Source organism: Artemia franciscana, chromosome 6 (assembly GCF_032884065.1).
Source record: "Artemia franciscana chromosome 6, ASM3288406v1, whole genome shotgun sequence".
Taxonomy (NCBI): domain Eukaryota; kingdom Metazoa; phylum Arthropoda; class Branchiopoda; order Anostraca; family Artemiidae; genus Artemia; species Artemia franciscana.
In genome coordinates this window covers 13,393,370-13,414,432 of record NC_088868.1, presented here as the reverse complement: position 1 = coordinate 13,414,432, position 21,063 = coordinate 13,393,370, and the positions used below count along the sequence as shown (strand labels likewise).

The following is a 21,063-nucleotide window of genomic DNA, read 5'->3' as shown; positions in this document are numbered from 1 at the left end:
TTTTTTTTTTTTTTTTTTTTTTTTTTATACACGAATGTGAAGAGTGACAATAAAACTTGAAATGAAATAGAAGCACAATAGATATTAAGCTGAATGCTGCCTTGCTCAGCCCTTTTATGCTAAAGTATATGTATTAGAAAGCTTGTAAGAAAGCTTTTAACTGCATGGCATGACAATTAGGAATGCCAGTCAATCATAAACACTTCACAACAAAATTAAGGAGTGCAATTAGCAATTATATCACTTTTGTGCCTTGCTATGTCTTCAGTAAAAATCACAGTAACAATATCGTATCCAAACGTATTGTATCCAAATATCGTATCCAAACAATATCGTATCGTTTCTCCCTGCCTTTGGGAAGTTTTGCACGGTGATAACTCCAAATTTTCGTTAAACGTGTCAGTAAAATATGTAAAATATCGGTGTAATACTTAAATTCCAGTAAAATACGTAAAATACCGGCAAATTACATAAAACAGTAAAATTGGTAAAATACCCAATTTTACTGTGAGCAATTTTAACATTTACAACACTACCAAATGTACCAAATGTAGCTTGTTGGCTTTTACTAGTGTTTGGCTTTCTCATTGTCCTTAAAATCTTAAACAGAAAATTTGACAATTCCTGACTATGGCTTAACTAACTCTGAAAACCTTGTCTTGTTTTTTTTTTCACCTTTTTCAGGCAAAAGTTGAAATTGAGCAGGGATTTCACGGTGGTCTAGTTCCCCTTACATTTTTAGTTGTTTCTGCTCGTTTTAAGTTTTACGCCCATCCTTACGTTCATGTAAAACTTTTTCTCCTTTTGTCTTTGGAAAGCCCTTTATTTTTAATTTAAACATAATTTTAGAAATTCTGCTTATACTATAGGCTTCTCCACTGTTTTAACTTACAGATCATGTGTCACAAGGAAAAACAATATCATCCATGTGATCATATTTAAATCTACTAGTTTAACGCCATCTATAACCTTCTTTTAATAATTTTTCTATGTATCTATGTATCAGTTGCTGTACCAAATTAAAAAAAACAAAAAACAAAAAAACTTGATACTCTTCATCAAATTAAAAAAAAAAAAAACTAAAGCAGGGTTCTCTGATACGCTGAATCTGATGATGTGATTTTCGTTAATACTCCATTACTTTTAGGGGGTGTTTTCCCCTATTTTCTAAGATAATGCACATTTTTCAGGCTTGTAACTTTTTATGGGTAAGACTAAACTTGATAAAACTTAAATATTCAAAATCAGCATTAAAATGCAATTCTTTTGATGTAACTATTGGTATCAAAATTTCGTTTTTTAGAGTTTCGGGCACTATTGAGACGATTCGCTCCTTACTACAGTTCGTTACCACGAACTGTTTTACAATAAAAAAAAAAAAAAATCATTTTCATTATATTATTTAGAACCCTTCAGCAATCTTTGCTGAGTTTAGTGCATCTTTGGATGTAAGAATTAGCCCTTAATTCTTGAATCTGTTGAAGAAGGCTGGGGTTCAGTCATGTTGGGGTGTTTGCACTTCGAAAAATGTAAAAGATGGACCTGGTCATACTTCAAAGAATTAACTTGTATACTTCTACTTCTAACTATACATATACGATGTTTGAGATGTTCCTGCTGCTGAGTTACCTTGAAATCTAGATGAAAATAAATTTTGTAATGCTAAAAACTTTTTAAAATAGCACAATTTTGCTTAAACTCAGAATTTCGTCATTTAGTGTTGAAATATTAAAAGTGATTTATTTCTTATTCCCTATAAAAGTTTAAAAGTGGACTACCACCAAAAAAGAAAAGAAAAAACATATTTACATGACCAAAAAATTAATTACATCAAAATTACATGAAATAGACAAAAATATAAAAAAAACTAATCTGATTGGGTGACTCCTCGGAATAAATGGGTGTTTAACACCCACATTATCATAAATATTTTCATTGAGTTTAAGCCTTTGCCGAGTGAAACAACTTACAATTTAAATTGACTAGAAACCAATTTAGATTGATTAATTACAATTGCAATTTAAATTGACTAGAATTGACTGAAACCTTGTTATTACTTTCAAACAAAGACTTTTAACTCACAAGGCTTACGTTTTATATCGTATCTAAATATGGAACGCTATTTAGTTGAATATCACTAATGCAGGCTTACTATAAAGGTATTTCAGCAGTCCAATTTTTGCTTACAATTGGGGTCAAAATTTTATGCTGGTGCATGGAAGACGTTGTCTAAGACAAGTTGTTAATCTCCATTCATAGAAGTTTTTTTCTGGGCGTGAATTATAGAAAAATATTTTCAAAAAGAATAAATTTTCAAAATAACATACGAGGACATAAAACATGTATCGTGGTTTAGGCATCCGCCGCAACCTAGTGGAAAATGAACTCTAGCCCATAGTAACCTAAAATAGAATAATACATTTTGAAAAAAAATCTCAAATAATTGAGAATTACCCTTTGAAGCTGATTCAGGATTGATAACTACTATTTTGATTATTCTTAATGAGCTTATTGCGAAATCAAATTTAAAAAAAATTCGAAAAATAGCCCGAAACTAACCGAAAGTGGTATCGGAAACCCATTTCCGAAAACTTTATTTGGGAGATTAAAGCCTCCCATCTTGAGCAACAAAGAAAATTAATTTTTGGCATGGGAAGCAGTGATATATCCTTTTCTTCTTCTTCTTCTTCTTTTTCCTGTATCCTCTAGCTCATCATCTGTCACTGAAATATCATAGAGAGTATTCAACATAGAGAGTAGATATCATATCAGTAAAATATAGACCTTCGAATAGACCTTCAGCCACTGACTTTTACAAAAGAGGAAATAATCAATGAGTAATTTCTTTGATGAAATAATTTAGAAATAAATAAAACCATATTGATTCAGAGAGCAGAAACAGACATTCTGAATGCCCACAGCTACATAGATGTTAGTAATTCCACGTAGTTTGTAATTTAATAGGTAGGCCTATTCCGCAAAGATTCATAAACTAAATGAAACGAAAACCTTATAATTTTTGGAAGATTGGAAGCTGAGAATCATTTTGCAATGGAATTAACAAATTTCAAAATTCTTCGTCAGCTTTGGTCCTACTCTTGACCTTTAATTTTGAGGTACGACCCTCAACTAGAAAAAAAAAAAACGCTGAATGTGATTTTGGACAATTGTTTTGTTTATCCTTGCAATAGGAAATAGAATTAAATGACTAGTTTAGATTTTCTATTTATCTTTTAGATTAGGTCTTTTTCAAACAGTTCGTGGTAACGAACTGTTGTAAGGAGCGACCCGGCTCAATAGTAACCAAAACTCTAAAAAATTGAATTTTGATATCAATAGCTACATCAACAGAATCGCATTTTAATGCTGATTTTAAATATATAAGTTTCATCAAGTTTAGTCTTACCCATCAAAAGTTACGAGCCTGAGAATATTTGCCTTATTTAAGAAAATAGGTGAAAACACCCCCTAAAAGTCGTAGGATCTTAGCGAAGTTTCAAGCTCCTATCTACAAAAATGTGGAATTTTGTATTTTTTGCCAGAAGACAAATCACGGGTGCATGTTTATTTGTTTTTTTTTTTTTTTGTTTGTTTTTTTTTCTTTTTCCCAGGGGACATCGTATCGACCAAGTGGTCCTAGAATGTCGCAAGAGGGCTCATTCTAACGGAAATGGAAAGTTCTAGTGCCCTTTTTAAGTGACCAAAAAAATTGGAGGGCATCTAGGCCCCCTCCCACGCTCATTTTTTTTCAGTCAACGGATCAAAATTTTGAGATAGCCATTTTGTTCAGCATTGTCGAAAACTATAATAACTATGTCTTTGGGGATGACTTACTCCCCCACAATCCCTGGGGGAGGGGCTGCAAGTTACAAACTTTGACCAGTGTTTACATATATTAATGGTTATTGGGAAGTGTACAGACGTTTCAGGGGGATTTTATCTTGTTTGGGGGTGGGGCTGAGGAGAGGGGGCTATGTTGGAGGATCTTTCCTTGGAGGAATCTGTCATGGGGGAAGAAAAATTCAATGAAAAGGGCGCAGGATTTTCTAGCATTACTATAAGAAAACAATGAAAAATAAACATGAAAACTTTTTTCAAATGAAAGGAAGGAGTAGCATTGAAACTTAAAACGAACAGATATTATTACGAATATGAGGGGTTCTAATAATACTTTAGCATAAAGAGCGAGGTATTTAGGAGGAGATAAATACCTCGCTCTTTATGCTAAAGTATTTGTTGTAATTTCAACTATTTATTCTACGGCCTTTCTGATTCAGGGGTCATTCTTAAAGAATTGGGACAAAACTTACTATTTAGTGTAAAGAGCGAGGTATTAACGAGGGTACAAACCCCCTCGTATACATAATAAAAATATAAGGTTATGAAAGTTTGTTACGTAAGTTAATTCTTAAGTTACGTATATTTTTTACTAATAAAAACGTTCGTTAAAAATTAAAAGTTCTAGTTGCCTTTTTAAATAACCGAAAAATTAGAGGGCAACTAGGCCTCCTTCTCTACCCCTTATTTCTCAAAATCGTCTGATCAACACTAAGAGAAAGCCATTTAGCCAAAAAAGAATTAATATACAAATTTCATTTTAATAATTTATGTGCGGAGAGCCAAAACCAAACATGCATTAATTCAAAAACGTTCAGATATTAAATAAAAAAAACTAATTTTTTTAGCTGAAAGTAAGGAGCGACATTAAAACTTAAAACGAACAGAAAATACTCCGTATATGAAATGGGTTGTCCCCTCCGCAATCCCTCGCTTTTTACGCTAAAGTTTTACTCTTTGCCACAATTCTACTTTTTAAAACAATTAAAAGCTTTAGCGTAAAGAGCGAGGGATTGTGGAGGGGGCAACCAATTTTATATACGGAGTAATTTCTGTTCGTTTTAAGTTTTAATGTCGCTCTTTACTTTCAGCTAAAAAAATTAGTTTTTTTATTTAATATACAAAAGAATCCCCACAGAAGAATCAACCGAAATTGTATATTTTCGTTACAAATCGACCAATAATAATTTTCATTAATTAATGAAAAATAGTTTTCAGGGAAAATTAATCAATTAATTTTGACTTATCTCCTAAATTTTTCTAATTGCAACTTTGGGCCCAATTTTGGTCACAGATCATGGCCTACTAAAGGACTCAAAAATCTGTCTTTCAGCATTATGCGGGTCAAAAATTATGCAAAAATTTTGCTGCCTAGTAGTTCACTAAAATTTTAGTAGTGGGACAAGGAGGGGGGGGGGGTAGTTCCACTAAATGTCTCCATCTTGTTTTTCCACTACATTAGTCCTTTGTTAACCTTTGCAGCGATCAGCACTTAGCTCCTTTTCCCGCAAAAGTTTTATGCAATTTTTTTTTCTCATTTGTGCACATCGACAATGAAGATGTCCCTATACAGTAAACTACTTTGTATAGGTGTTAGAAATACTTTAGTCAAATTTTCACGGCCAAAACATGAACTTTACATAAGTGGGGGAGGGGGGCAAATACTTCCTAGATATTTTGTTTTTTTACCGGGATTTGAATAAGGACATTTCATGTTTTTTGTTTTAGTACATATCTTAAGTGCCTTCTTGTTCTATATGGAACTATCTTCACGAGCTTCTTCCTGATGGAGCCTATTACCCAACTCAAATTTATTATTTTGCTTCAACCCAAGTATCTGCCTTCAAACGAAGCATGATAACGGAGGCCTAGTCATGGATGCACCAAGAAATTTAGCTGCGGGAGAACGGGGTGTGGTACCCTAAAGTCTGTTCTTGGAAGAGTTTTCATTTATTTTTGGACAGAAATAACTATACGTAGAACGATAGATGCAAGTTGTTCCTGCCAAAAAGGCCAATGCTTGTTTGAAGGAAGCAAATTTGCGGTTTGCGAAGATCAAAATGATAAGTTTTCTGTAGTACCGGACATATGCCACTTTTTTACCACAAGAGCCCTCAGGGGAGGCCTTAATACCCCCCACCCCCTTCCTTGGGTGCTTTCTGGATCTAGTATTCATAAAATTCTGTCTTCTACTCTCATTCAAATGTCTCATGAAGTACTTTAAGATTCCAATAAAGGACTTCAGTGACCGCAATGACTCATTTCTGGCAATTGGGAATTAGAACGTAAATATTAGACTAAGCTCGTTGTCTTTTTCAACAGATTTATTGTTCTATGTATTATAATCTTCTGATAATTAAATTGTTTTTTATTGTCTTTTTAATCTGTTTTGGAAAGCGTATATTTAAATGATAAAAATTTGTAAATATTTGACATAAAATTCAAGAAATACTCGAAATGTATGTCAGAAGTTTATAGTATAGTTTATATAGAAGTTTATATTACGTATAGCTTTCAATAGGCACTATAATACAAATATTTGATCGAACATGCTTTGGGAGAAAAAAAAGAAATATTTTGAGCAAACTCACTATCTTCTTTAATAGTTTTTCTATTGTTAATTATTAACTTAAGACACCACTTTCTAATTACGGAGAACTTTTAATTTATTTGGTGAAAATTAACTTAAATTATAAAAATATGCTTGTATTCAGTGCAAATTACAAGAATTATTCAAAATTTATAATAAAAAATCAGTATCTATTTCATTAATTGTGTCGTTTTAGTTATTATCCAAAAAATGTTGTTTTTGTGAAAATTTTCATTTTACTTTAGTGTTATCGAACCAAATTTATAAAAACCAGAAAGATATGAGTGTTAACTTTAAAATAAGCAATTAAATATATCCATGTGTTCTTGGGTTGCCTTGTAGCCCTGCAAAAAAAAAAAAAAATGAAAGAAGGGTACATATCACTACTACAGACGCAAAAAAAATTCTTCAAAAATTTCATTCCGATGGGTTTTTGCTCCTCTTTGAAATTCCAAAAAATTTGTTTTCGTGCTAAAATTTTACTTTATGTAATAGTTATTACTTTTGAATCATCTGTAACCAGCAATTTTTCCTCACTATTTAGTTTATCAAAATTTGTTTATAAGCTTTCGGTTGCTATGGGGTGTAGTTTGCTCTTTACTAGGTTGCAGCTATTGCTGCAACCATGATTACCTGCTCAAGTTATTACTTACTAATTATCTGCTTACTATCAATCGTCTGCCTTATATGACAAAAGTCAAAAATTTTCTTCACTATTTAGTATTTTCAAAACTTGTTTGTAAGGTTTCGTTTGCTATATGGTACAGTTTTCTCTTTATTAGATTGAAGCTATTACTGTAACTATGATTACCTGCTCACGTTATTACTTACTAATTACCTACTTACTATTAATTACGTGCCTTGGATGGCAAAGGTTGAAAGCTGAGTATATAAGAAACCACTGTTTCAAATATTTGAACATAGAAAAGATTAGATAACTTCGAAGACCACACTGCCTTTCCATGACGAAAGTAAAACAGTTCAAAATAGGGATGATACCTTTTTATTGACAGTGAATAGATATAAAATTATTTAACTGGATATTTCGAACACATATACAGTGTTCATCATCAGCAGTAAAACTCAGCAGAGTTTTACTGCTGATGATGAACACTGTATATGTGTTCGAAATATCCAGTTAAATAATTTTATATCTATTCACTGTCAATAAAAAGGTATCATCCCTATTTTGAACTGTTTTACTTTTGTTAGAAAAGATTAGACAAAAGGCATTTTAATTTAAATAATAATAGTTTAAATAAAGACTCTCCGAAATGTTCGTCCGATTTGTAAAAACGTAGCAAAAATGAATGATTTTTTTTTTTCGCTTTTTGAAAGTTTCTTTCGCCTCCAATCATTTTTGATTCTCAAAAAAGGGCTATAGAACTTCCAATTTCCTATAGAATGAGTCCCCTCCGAAGTTTATACGACCACCTTGTAATATTTAGCAAAAAGTATGATATTTTATGATATTTTCAAGTATGATGTTTTACGAACAAGTAGTTCTTACCATAGATGTCTCTCATTATTTCAGTAAAATTGAAGAAGACAAAGTCAACCCATGTAACCTAGAATAACATGGTTAATATACAAAATATACTCGAAAAGGACATAGCTTTTCTTTATTCTCAAATTTTCGTGAATTTTGTGTTAGGACATAAACCTTCCAAGAGTTTTGGAGTTAGACCGTATTTTAACTTGTTTTAATATTCAGTAAACTGTAAATTTATGTTCTGGCCTTGGGAAGGTACAGAGCTTTTGAGCCCTACTCGTGCTAATTTCTGCTCATTAACACGGGCTAAATGAATAATCTGTATGCTTCAACTAGGAAATATAAAACTCTTTACTTTGACTACCTTTCCTGTGTATCTATAGACCGTCAAATTGCATGGGCTTTCGACATTTTTATGATTTATTCCCACACAAATCTATCCCAGTTTTAGGGTGAATTGGAATAAAAAGTCAATTATTGGGAATAATAAGTTAAATTAATAAAAATGGTTGAAGGATCTGATCCTTACTGTATGGTGAAAATGATTCAGTAAAAAAACTATGGTAAATAGAGGTTTGGCAACAGCGAACTGATGCCCATCTTAATCAGTTACAATTTGGCATAGAAATAAAACGTAGAAATTACTCCGTCCCTTTTATTTAGTATTTAGTATTTGATGATTTATTATAAATACTTTTCAATATTTAGATCGGAAATAAGGGGAAAAAACCGAGAAATCAGGGCCTTGTTTGTTGCCTCCCTGACATGCAAAAAAATAAAGTATCTGGCGTTTGAACTTACTTTTCACGTTCTGTCAGCAAGAGTCTAAAATGATTAACGTATTTTTGAGCAAAAATAAATGCCTTTGTAAGCTGAGTTCCAAAATTTAGATATAAGTGATTGTTCTTCAATACTTTACTTATGTCGTCTAATTTTTCAGATTTTTGCCGATTCGGAAATTTTATATGCCGGCCAACCAGTTGGCCTAATAGTAGCTACTTCGCAAATGATTGCAAATAGAGCAGCCAAACATGTGAAGATTTCCTATGCAGATGTAAGAAAACCTATTTTAACACCTGAAGAAGCTTGTGAGCATCCAGAAAGGGTTTTTCTCAATGAATATTTTGGACCTATTGAGCAATATTCAATGGGAAATTATGAAGGTATATTTTGAATTTGAAATAATATAATATTAATTTATGCCGGTATAACTGAATAGAATCAGAGGTTATATTAGAGGCTTTTTGGGGGGCTTATGGTTAAACAGATCAATATCTTAATTTAGATGACAGGTGACGCGAAGAACGCCTTGTCCTTCTGTAAGAATAAGAAGAGGTTAAATCAAGTCATAAACGAGATCAAAACAATTTTGAATTCAACTCTTTGGCTTGCGATCTTAGAAAATCACGTATATTAAATATTACTCTCAAAGGAATTTTAGTTGCATTTATTATCAGCATAAAATATCTTGGAATTTGTTCAAACTTTGAGGCTTTCCGGAGGTGAACCTTGGGATATTGCTGAACTCTCAGTACGGTGACAGGCCCATGAATAGTCTCCGAGATTTTTAAATCTTTTGACTTCACCAAGTTAATTTTTTAATATTTAGGTATATATGAAAATCATAGAAACAATCGAATTTTACAAATTCTTAAAAAATTTTACAAATATATATTACATAACTATGGTAAGGTCAAGAGAAATCAATAAATCTTGGTTCTTTCAAGTTAATTCTATCTTTTCTGGATTCACTTGCAAAATTATAAAAAGAGCCAAAACTTTTCGAGTGAAACTTCCAGATAGATTAAATCATTCACTGATTGGACACTCCTCTCCTCTACTTCCCCAGAATCCTAAATCAATTACAGTCTCTTATTCACCACCATATTAGAAAATATTCTCTTTTTATTCTTGCTTTATAAGTGTCTACATTTTCTATGGAAGTAATATTTGAATATCTTTTAATGTAGATATTGTGTAATATCTAAAATCAGCCTCCTCAGAATAACTAACCTCGGAAGATAAGAAAAGTTTTGAAATACATTTGTGCTTCCCAAAAACTTTGCAACAGTGCATATTGTATATTTTTCTGTTCTCCTCACTGACACCACGCTTCCCAAAAACTGACTCCCCCCTCCATCATGTAGACTGCTTGTTTCAGCTTAATCAGCGTTTTATTAGTATTTTTTCTCAATTATTTCCGTTTTTATGAAAATTTTCCCTTAAGTTTTTACTCTAAACGTGAATTCAGAGCTTCGGGAGCTTGTGATAGACATTTTAGAAATAAATATTATCTCAGTTCTTATCCGAGCTACGTTTTTTGAAAAGCTCTGGCTAACCCTGGAGAAGTTAGTCATAGTCAGAACCTATAAAAAATTTTGTACATTATCTGCATACTTTACGTCAAATTTTACCGCCGCATCGCTGGTTACCGCTACGTTGACAAAGTGTATGCAGGGGCAATATAACTGCCTATAGGGAATTAGGTCATACAACCAAAGCTGTTTGGTGTTTTGCTTCAAGTCCGTTATTAAATGAGTTTTACGATCAGATGTTTCCTTTCAAATTGGAAGCGTTGGGCGATAATTTGATTCAGCGATATATCAATTTTTTATCGTTCTATACCGATTTCGATATCTCCGATCCTTTCTTTTGCTCAAATTAATTAATTCTTCGTTTTGTCAAAGTTCCGTAACAACAATTGTAATTAAAGAGTATTTTGCATAATCTTTTTTCCAAACATTTACTAATATAAAAAAAGTTCCGGTGACATAAATGATTACTACAAAAATCTAGATTTGTAATTACACGGGCTCAGCCTCTAGATAAAGTAAAAAAAACTACTGGCTATTTTCGGCTATTAAAAATCAGCAGCATTTCAATGTTTTCCCAAGAGAATTGGTTGTGCCGTTGTATGATTAAACAAAAAATGGCAGGTTTTTTCCAACTGAAAGTAAGGATCAACATTAAAACTTAAACGAACAGAAATTATTACGAAAGGGGTTGCTCTCTCCTCAACGCCTCACTCTTTACACTAAAATTTGACACTTTGTCGCAACTCTACTTTTTAAAACATTATAAACTCTAGCGTAAAGAGCGAAGTATTGAGGAGGGGACAGCCCTTTTATATACGGAGTAATTTCTGTTCGTTCTAGTGTCTCTCCTTACGTTCAGTTAAAAAAACTTGTTTTTTTATTTAATTTCTGAACGTTTTTCAACTAATGCAGGTTCGAATTTGGCTCACCGTACATGAAAAATTAAAACGAAATTTGCATATTAATTTTTGGAGATTATTCCGAATATGAAGCGTTGCCCCTCCTCATCACCTTGGTCTTTACACTAAAGCTGTTAGCAATTTTAAAAAGCTTCCTAGTCTAATTAAACACCCCTCGTCTTTCAGTAAACGCTCTTAAAAATTGGAACGAACAGTCAAACTTTAGGGTAAAGAGCATGGTATTATAGAGGGGACAACCCTTCATACATGGAAAAATCCCTCGTTGAAATTTCGTCCAACGTAAAATAAACCTACCCTCTATCAAATTTCCTCCAGAAATTTCCATCTCGCTGAGAATCCCCCCTCCCTGTAAAATGCTTGCGTACGTTTGAACCAGAAAGCATTCTTTCTTAGCATTCTTTCATTTGAATAAGACTTCAATCTCTAATCGGTTTCTTGATCACTCCATAAATGCCCTTTCCGTGGAAATTATTTCCCAGAAATCAAAACATGCGGAAAATCATCCCTGGCTAACTCCGCCGAAACATCTCCACATGAAAAATAGCCAGAAACCGTAATACTTCCGGGGGGGCACTGAAATTTTCAATAATTTAGTATTTCTTATACAAATATTTATTATAATCAGTACTACTGCTACTACTACTAATAACTCACCGCAGCATCGAGCCATTTGAGGCCAGCACAGCTACACACACTCCTCCTCCATCCCAGTCTCTTCAAAGCCCCCCTCTTTACAGCCTTCCTGGAACTTCCCGTTTTTTTAAATCTAACTTTATAACATCCTCCCACTCTAACCGCGGACAACCTGCTTTCCTTTTAGCCCTAGACAGTTGGCTGAAAAGGACAATCTTTGGCAATATGTAATCCTTCATCCACAGAGCGTGCCCTAGCCAATATCAACCTTTCTCTCATCATAGCCCTAGAAAGCGGGATTCAACTACTCTTTTCGTACAGCCTACTGTTTTAAATGCGGTCAGTCAGCCGGGTGCCCAGAACAATCCGTTGGCAATTTCTCTTGGAAACATCTAGCAAATCTTCATCCGCTTTTCGGAGTCCCCATGCTTCCAAGCCACATTTGACCTCTGTCATCACTGTAGCTTCCTATACTCTAATCTTGTTCTTACCTTCCTATTCTTCCAAACTTTTTTAACTGTGACAAAACGTCCTAAGCCTTGGCTATTCTACTTTAAAATCTTCACTGCTCACACTATCTTAACTAATAATACTATCAAGGTAAATGAAGCTGTCCATCTGATCAATCGTTTTGTTACCAAACGTCACCTTTTCATCTTCACACATTCCTAGCCTCGGTGACTTAATCTTCTTAACATTTGTTTTAAACCTATTCTAGCACTGAACTGGCAAAACCTCTAAATGTTCATTCATTTTGCTCGCGTTTTCATCTTGAATGCTTAAATCATCAGTATAATGTAAGTCCAGGAGATTTTTCCCTCCCCATTTGATTCCATGGTCTCCCATTGCCTTTTCTGTGCTTCTTAAGATAAAATCCATCAAAATGATCTATATAAAGGGGGATACCATACAAGGATGAAACCTATATTAAAGTTCTTCTATCAGCAGAATTGAACCCTTGCTCAAAATCTATAAGACTGACGACTAAAAGTGTTTGATAACTCAGGCACCTCTCAATTATCAACCTAAGAGTGAAAATTCGGTCGACACATCCTCTACATTTTCTAAAACCGCACTGTCCTCTCTTAAAAATTTGTCTACAACATCTCTCAGTTTAGAGATTATCATATTACAAAGTAATTTGCTGCCTAAAGAGACCAAACTAATGCTTCGATATTTACCACACTCACTCTTATCACCTTTCTTACATAGTGATTTAATTAAGATTTTCCTAAAATTGCTAGGTACTTCCTCTTTTTCAAAAATCATATTCATTATCTTCAGTAGCTAATTTATAACCTCAGAGACGCCGTACTTAAGAAACTCATTTACCACACTATAAGCACCTGAAGCCTTGTTATATTTTAATCCTTTTAGTACTGTCGCTAATTCTCCCTCACAAAATAAATCTCCCTTCACATCCAAGGTATCACAAACTTTTCATTTTCTTCCTTATCTTTTCCTTCAAGTTAATCTCGGTTTAGCACATTCTCAAAATGTTTTGCCCATATCTCTTTAACGCTTTCCTTATCACTAATTGTCGCCCTGTTCCAATCTTTAACTGGGAAAAGTCTAGATTGACTACTCCTCTGAATTTATTAACACCACAGGACAATATTTTATTAATATGTCGTCTAGCTGCATCTTCCAGAGCCTTGGCAGTTATATTCATGGCCTCCACTTCACGCCTCCTTAGTTCATATTTTAATACTTTCTCCACTTTTCTTACATTTCTTTTTGTCTTCATATGATCTGTCTCTCAGATAATTCCTGTTAAGTCCCTTTTCCTCTCTATTAAACAAAAAACCTTTCCGCTAATATGCCTAACTGCAGTCGTAATTTTTTTCCCTAATGCACCATTAGCAACTTCACAAATTGTTTTCCTAAAATTATTCCACCCATTTTCCGCCTTGTCTAATTTTAAACCCTCCAGTTTAATATTCAACTGTTCCTAAAAAGTTCCTCTCAAATTCTCATCCTGGAGTCTACTAGCATCATAGTTTCCCTGGAGATAGTTACATTGCCAAGCTTTCAACTTTAAATTAACCTTAGCCATTACCAGAAGGTGATCTTTACTTTTAACATCAATAACAGCACACCTGTATACCCTAGTATCTTTTATTGATCCTGTCAGTCTTCGGTTTACAATAACATAATCAATAAGGTATGTTGTCTTACCATCGCTTGAACACCATGTTAAATTATGGGCCATTTTATGACCAAACACCGCATCGGTTATAATTAGATTGTTATCTATCCTTATTTCTACCGGCCTGGGCGTTAAAATCTCCTAATAAAACACTATATTTTTACCTAAAACCCTGTCTGTTTACTCCTGTAATTGTAAGTAAAATTCATCAGAGTCATTAGCTTCTCCGTCAGTCGGCTCTTCAAGGGCATATTCTACTATAACTAATACCCTGAAATTTTTAGTCACAAAATGAGTGATTAACATTCTATTGTTAATACCTTCCCAGCCTAAAAAAGACTCGGCAGCTTCCTTATTCATCGTTAGCCCTACTACCCTGTCCTTCTTGCCTGGTTGACAAAATTCTATATCACTTAATGTCATGCTTCCTACCCATGGGATAGGACTTTCTGAAACTCCTAATAAGGCTGGTCCAAATCGTCTGAATTAGTCAGTTAAAATGTCGATATGATAGTTATTTTTTAAAGTCAAAATATTCCAAGTTCCAATTTTCATGTTCTTTAAAGCATTGAAATTACTTTGGCCTCAGGAAAAGCAATGATCCCAGATACCAATGCAGGACGGGGACCAACACATCTTCCCATGTCTACAGCAAAGCGCTTAAGCTGGCTTAGAGCCTGACACCAAGAAGTCCGTGGGACCTCCAGTAAGGATTGCGCTTTGCGCAATCCTGGGCCCATTCTTTGTCACAGCATGGTTTTCATCACTTGGCGATGCTTTTCTATCAACTAGAATCGAAATCCTGCACAGACTTTCTCAAGCCTATTACCTCTGACTCATTATGTATTCATGCCTACAAACATCATGCTACTACGGGGAGGCATTACAGTTGACAAATTAGCTAGGAAGAGATTTTTCAGCATGAAAACACCCACCAGAACAGACCACGCCCAGAAGAATTATCCATTAATCAGAATCCTGTGTGAACTACTGCGTCGTTTATTTCAATACAGTAACCCGTTTACGAAATTTAAATAGGAAAATCAAGTTTTTTAACTAAGAACAAGGACCTACATGAAAACTTTAAATAAAGTCATTTTTCCATATATTAGGGGGCTATCCCCTCTTAATCCCCTCTCTCTTTGTGCTAAAGTTTGACATATTTCCCAATTCTTTAAAAAAGCCTTCATAAATATTAGGACCGTTTAATTAGAATAAAAAACTTTGTGTCAAAGCAATAGAGATGTTAGTTTAATGAGCAAGGAATTTAGGAGGGTACTTCCCTACTCATACATGGACTAATTTTTGTCTCATTCAATGTTGCTCTGTACTTTAAGTTGAAAAAACTTATTTTCTTGAATTTTAGTTTCTGTTTTTTAGTCAAATCATGCCAAAAGATCCATCTCCCTCATGGTGATTTCAGGCACCATCCTGTCTCCCCACTTTGCAACCATCGACACTCTTTCATAACAGGTGACTGGAAATTAAAAAAAAGCTTTTTATTCTTATTAAGTGGCCATTGTGTTTCAGGAGTCATTCCTTAGGAATCGGGGAAAAAAAAATTGAAAACTTTAGCGTGAAGAGCAAGGTCGTGAGGAAGGGACAACCCCTTTCATATACGTAATAATTTTTGCCCGTTTAAGTTTTGATGTTGCTCCTTACTTTCAGTTGAGGAAAATTTTTCTAATTAAACTTTTGATCGCTTTTAAATAACACTGGGAAATCCGCCTCCCCCTCCATGAAGTATTCCTTCACCCACGGAAAAGTTCCACCATGGAAAATTGTTTTCACGTAAAAACACCCTTCCACCTTTCCAGGGAAATTCTCCCAAGACAATTCCATTCTAGCTGAAAATTCCACCTAGAAAATTTCTTGCGGATGATCTCGGGTAAAAAATTTTTCTTTGCGGACTTTCATTTGAAAAAGCCTTAAATTTCTGATTGGTTTTAAAATCATGCCGGTAATCCCCTTCTCGGTGGAAAAGTATCCCAGCAAAAAGACAGCAAAAGGGTGTTTTCCAGAAACGGCTTTTTAAATGGGAAGGGATGGGTACAAAAGAAACCTTAAAAACGTATCAAAAATGTGGAACTGATATCTACTCTCTTTCGAAGGAGGTTTTCTGGGAATATTTCTGGTCTACGCTGTTATTATGAAAGCAAAGAATAACACTAAACCCTAAAATGAGCAGAATTTATTCCATGCAGGAGGAGGACTGTCCCTTTCTCATTTACACGTTCACTGCAAGGTCGCAGAAACTTCGGAGTGTGCTCATTGGATCAGAAATTGAGAGTTGTAGTCTTTTTTTGAAGTCCAGAGGATTGGAGACCAACCAGCCATTTGGGGTGGTATTTTCCGTGGGGGTATATTTTCCACAGGGTATTTTAAGCAAGCGGAAGGGGGAGTATTTTCCAGGGGGGTTAGTGCCGGCCACCGAAAAAGGACAAGTAAAGATAAAAAAAAGAACGCTAATATCTTTGGACGCGTAAAACGAGGCATGCTCAATGCCGATAAAAACCAGAAAAGAGCAAAAACTTCTAACAACAAGAAAAAAGGGATTGCAACTAATCAAGTGAGGAGGAAAAGGTAAAAATCAGAATTTTTCATCATTAAAACTAAAAGTAATTAATATCTATCCTGTATTAAACTGAACTCTTATTACCTGAATGGGGTTGGAGTAGCTTAAATATTGATTTTATTTTTATTCTTTTTCTTTACTAATATAAGTGAATAAATTAATCTTAAAACGAGTACAGCTTAAATTGAATATGTAAATCAAGCTTAAAACGAACAAAAACATTTTACTATTGTAGCAGGAATGAAACATTGTGGCATGAACTTACTATTGTAGCATATCAAACAAACATACAGCATGTACTAATATAAATGAATAAATAATCTTAGAACGAATAAAGCTGTACTTAAATATGTGAATCAAGATTGAAACGAACAAAATCAATTCAAAGAAGAGTATGGGTACTGCCTCCTTCCCTAACTGTAAAAGTCATTGGCGCCTTACTGAAAATGGCGCTTTACTCCAAACATTTTCTTACGTACTTGTTACAACATAGGAGATAAAAATGGAATTACAGTAAAATCAAATTTTGAACTGATGGGCTTTTCAGCAGTTGATATCATTATATATCAAATATTTAGTTTAATCTTATTTCTACCCAAGACCGTTCGCTATTCAAATTTTACTTATTCAATTTTATTTATTATATACAGAAATTTACTTTTTCAGTTTTATTTATTCAAACCTTTTGCTTACGTACAGTATATTAAACGCTGAATGCATATTAAATGCTTCAATATTTTGTGGCAATTAAATGTTTCTCCTCGTACTATAAAATATTACATTCGGATACCTACTGGCACATAAATTTTAGCCCACTACGCCACTGCGCGTGTGGTCGATTCTAACAGACAACAAGCTGAACGTGATCGATGAAATAAGCTGAACGTGATCGATGAAATCAGATACCATCCGGGTTTTTAGCCTGTTGGTAAAATGGGTTCTGTATATAACTGAAATGTTGCCTTTGAAATAGAACACAGTAAAAAGAAACTAGAAGTTTTAGTTTGAGGGAATTTTATTATAAGATTTTTCGAATAGAACATTCTATCTTGATCAACCTTTTTTTAGTGATATAAAAAATTTGACAATAAGGTTACAAGTTTATTTTAAGACTCTATCAACATCACCCTTAAATCAAATTTTTAAGACCCCAGTAATAAGACATTATATAAGATTTTATTTCGTAATAAATCACCTTGATCTACGGTTTGTTTTCTTTTTTTATCACAAATAAAAACGAACAACTATTTTAAATTGATAACCGCAATACAACTACTGGTTTTCTCACTAAAGTCCAATCCATCCTCATGGGATATTTTAGGGTCACAAATTGAGATGTATGAAGAGCGTTCACCATTGTATCGCCCTCAGACAGCTTAACTCTGTGACGAGTTTGTGAGTGTAATGCTATTGACAGTAGACCATTATTCCTTTATTTCACAAAGAAATAAATCCTAAAGGAAAATGCACATAATTCCTCCATCTCCAGATCTATACAATGTACTCGAAATAATTGAAAACACACCTAAAAGAAGCAGAGAAATAACAGAAAAAGATGAAAAAGAATTGCACACACATTGGGGTTAAACTGTCCCTCCACATAAGTAAGTAGTAATTTAGGGTTAGACTATAATCAGATCGTTTACGATAAAATTATCAAACAGATTAAACGTTTTAACTACAAAAAAGTTTGGACTGGTACATTTTAATAAGCAATTTACTCTCATTAAATATATAAATTCTTTTAATTTCGCACCAATTCCATATTATAGAAAGTCTAAAGAAAGCAGAAAAAGTTATAAAAGGACAATGGAATATGGGTGGTCAGTTTCACTTCACGATGGAGACTCATAGCGTTCTTTGTGTTCCCAATGAAGATGGCATGGATGCCTATGTATCCACTCAAGATATAGATTTGAATCAAATTGCCATTGCTAGAGCCATTGGTTTAAATGTTAACAGGTAAGAATTAAAGGTAATTTTAAAAAACGACCAGGCATAACCATACCTCTTTAAAGAATATGAAAAATATTAATTTTTCGCATGATTTTTCCCTATATAGCGAAAAATATAACTTAAATCTAAACTAGAACTCTGGTTACTAAGAACTTTGCCCTAATTTATGTTGAAGGAAATCTTTGGAGTTTGAACCAAAGGCTTAAAACCTAATAAGAAGCTTTGGTAATATGGAAAAATTTTGCAGAAAATATGTTTATCATGATGTATTGCGTGCTTTTATTGTTTTTCAATTAGCTAAATTTTGTCATATCAAATACATATCATCAGATACTGAGTTTTTATCTTCGATGAAAACAAAACAAGTATGTTCATGAAAAAATTGTGCTAATTAATACCCCATCTTCTTTTATTGTGTCAGGTAATTGGAAGCTAAAACGTACATAATGTACAAATACACATAATGTAGTTTAGATTAGGGACACAATTTTAAGATTTGGCCTGGTCCAAAGGTGCGCCCCTTCCCTACACGAATGACTGATATATCTGCAGTTTTAATGAACTTTTTGAACAAATTTTGGTAGTTTTTACGCTAGATTTTCTAAATGCCGGAATGGATACAATTGCATTCTACTCTGACACTTCTTTTTTTTTATAAACACATGTCCTACATTAGTTTTCTTGAGGGTTAGAGTATCGGAGAAAGATAAAAACAAAATATTTTCAGATGACCAACACTGCAGAAAAATCCCATTATAGCCTTATTTCTAGGAATTTTTATTTTATGTTGCATTTCTATTAGTCTTGAGCCAAAGAAAGAGAGGAGAGGGGGAGGGCTCTACCAAAATACTTTTATTCTCTGTGAGACTTCCATCCATCCGTCAAATGTCATTCTAGAATATCTTATAATACACAAAATCAGATATTCAGGCTTGGAAATATTCTGTTAATCAAGCTTCAGACTCCTATGTTTTTGCATTCATATGATGTAATTACTCCTCCCTCTCTGGGTTTTGGGATACAAGTACCTACCGAGCCAGTACTATCAAGCTTGTAAGCATGTATTTTTGTTTAGAATGGCCATATTCGTCAGCAGAGAAAAAGCAAGCTTGTTACACAGAAGCTTTACTTAGAATTTGAAAATTCATTTGACTTAATGAGAGGGTCAGGCTTGAAAGCCCCGTAGGTGGGTACAGGGCATCAGTTGAAACAAAAAACATGAAATATAAAGTAACGAGACATTACTATGCATGGGCCCCTTTGTTTTTATTAGAGTTAATGAAATAATATTTTACTATAAAATTGTGTCTGTGGTGGGGAGAGTGATGTTGGAGAGTGGTGAATAATTCCATGGAGGGGTAATTTTTTATGGTGGATGATTGAGTTGGAAAAAGTAAACTTATCTTAACAAATTTGGGTGAAGAAATACAGCCGTCATTTTAACTTGTTTTGAATGCTAATCATCATACACGAATTTTTAACCATTGTAATTGAAACAAAATTGCAATGAAGATATTTATAGGCCTTTAAGACATCTTATCTAGAAGCTTATCTAGTATGATGCTAATCACGTGTCAAAACTGAAATGTTTTTAAAGCTGTTCACCAAACCTACTATCGTTGCACGAAAACTAGAAAGTGATTATGTAAACGATATGTTCCAATAGGCCTAATACAGTATTAGAGTGTTTATAACTATTTTATAAGGAAAAGGGGCTGAATGTGGATTTTTATAAGAAAAACATTTATTTGAAACTATTAAAGTAAAAAGAGGCTTCTGATCTTTCCTAGCTATTTACAGTACTTGCTCTTCCCAAGCTCTTTAGGAAGGGTCATATTTATGCCTCCAATAAACATTACAAATTGCAGCAAGTGAGGCACGAATCCTAGTGAACTGACTGTGAATCGAACTACTATTACTGGTTTGGTGTTGCAAGCTGTTAGCTACTCGTGGCGTTCGAGATCTGATGACGTATTTTGCTCAAGGGGGGATCTCCAAAACTGATTAATATTTGACAACCACTCTCGATCACAGAATCTGTCGTATCTCCTAAACCTGCAAAGTGACTCCAAGTCACGCTTGATCGGAGCTAACCAGGTTCTTTTTTGGTTTATGCTCTTTACAATGGTAACGGGAGACACTTGTGGTGTTTCACTGATATCGTCACGAAAGTGGGGCAGAGTGTAGCCGAACACCCGAAAATAGCTTCTTGGTTTCAGTTTACTCTTGACCAAGATAGGAAATTTTCTTAGCTAAGGCCTTAAAACCTCCTGGATCCAAAGTTTGTATTCGTACTGGATTGGAATTACGAGGAAATAAATTACGAGGATTGTACTTGTGAGCTTCACGTCAAAAAGAAACGGCTAAGGGAATTAATCAGTGCTTCTCAAGATCAGACCAAACTTCTTGAAGGAGATCTACTTGAACTTCTGGAGTTTATCCAGAAGTGCAGCCTCAGTCACTACGTTTTCGATAAAGTCAGTATGTTGTCGTTATTTGCGGGCATCAACATGCAGGGCTCACAAGTAGCGAAAGCAGTTTCAAAGCAATAAAATTTACACAAACGCAATCATCAATCAACTAAGAGTCTGCTCAG

General features: G+C 33.9%; 1 protein-coding gene across 3 annotated transcripts in view; it reads left to right on the top strand.

The window, feature by feature from the left end:
* The window catches only part of LOC136028074 (uncharacterized), a 295,077-nt gene that overhangs the window by 67,315 nt on the left and 206,699 nt on the right, over positions 1-21,063 (top strand). For all 3 annotated transcript variants that reach the window (XM_065705682.1, XM_065705681.1, XM_065705683.1), the window contains exons 16-17: positions 8,860-9,082; positions 18,284-18,473. In XM_065705682.1, the coding sequence (XP_065561754.1) occupies positions 8,860-9,082; positions 18,284-18,473 (413 nt within the window). The remainder of the gene's footprint in view (positions 1-8,859; positions 9,083-18,283; positions 18,474-21,063) is intronic.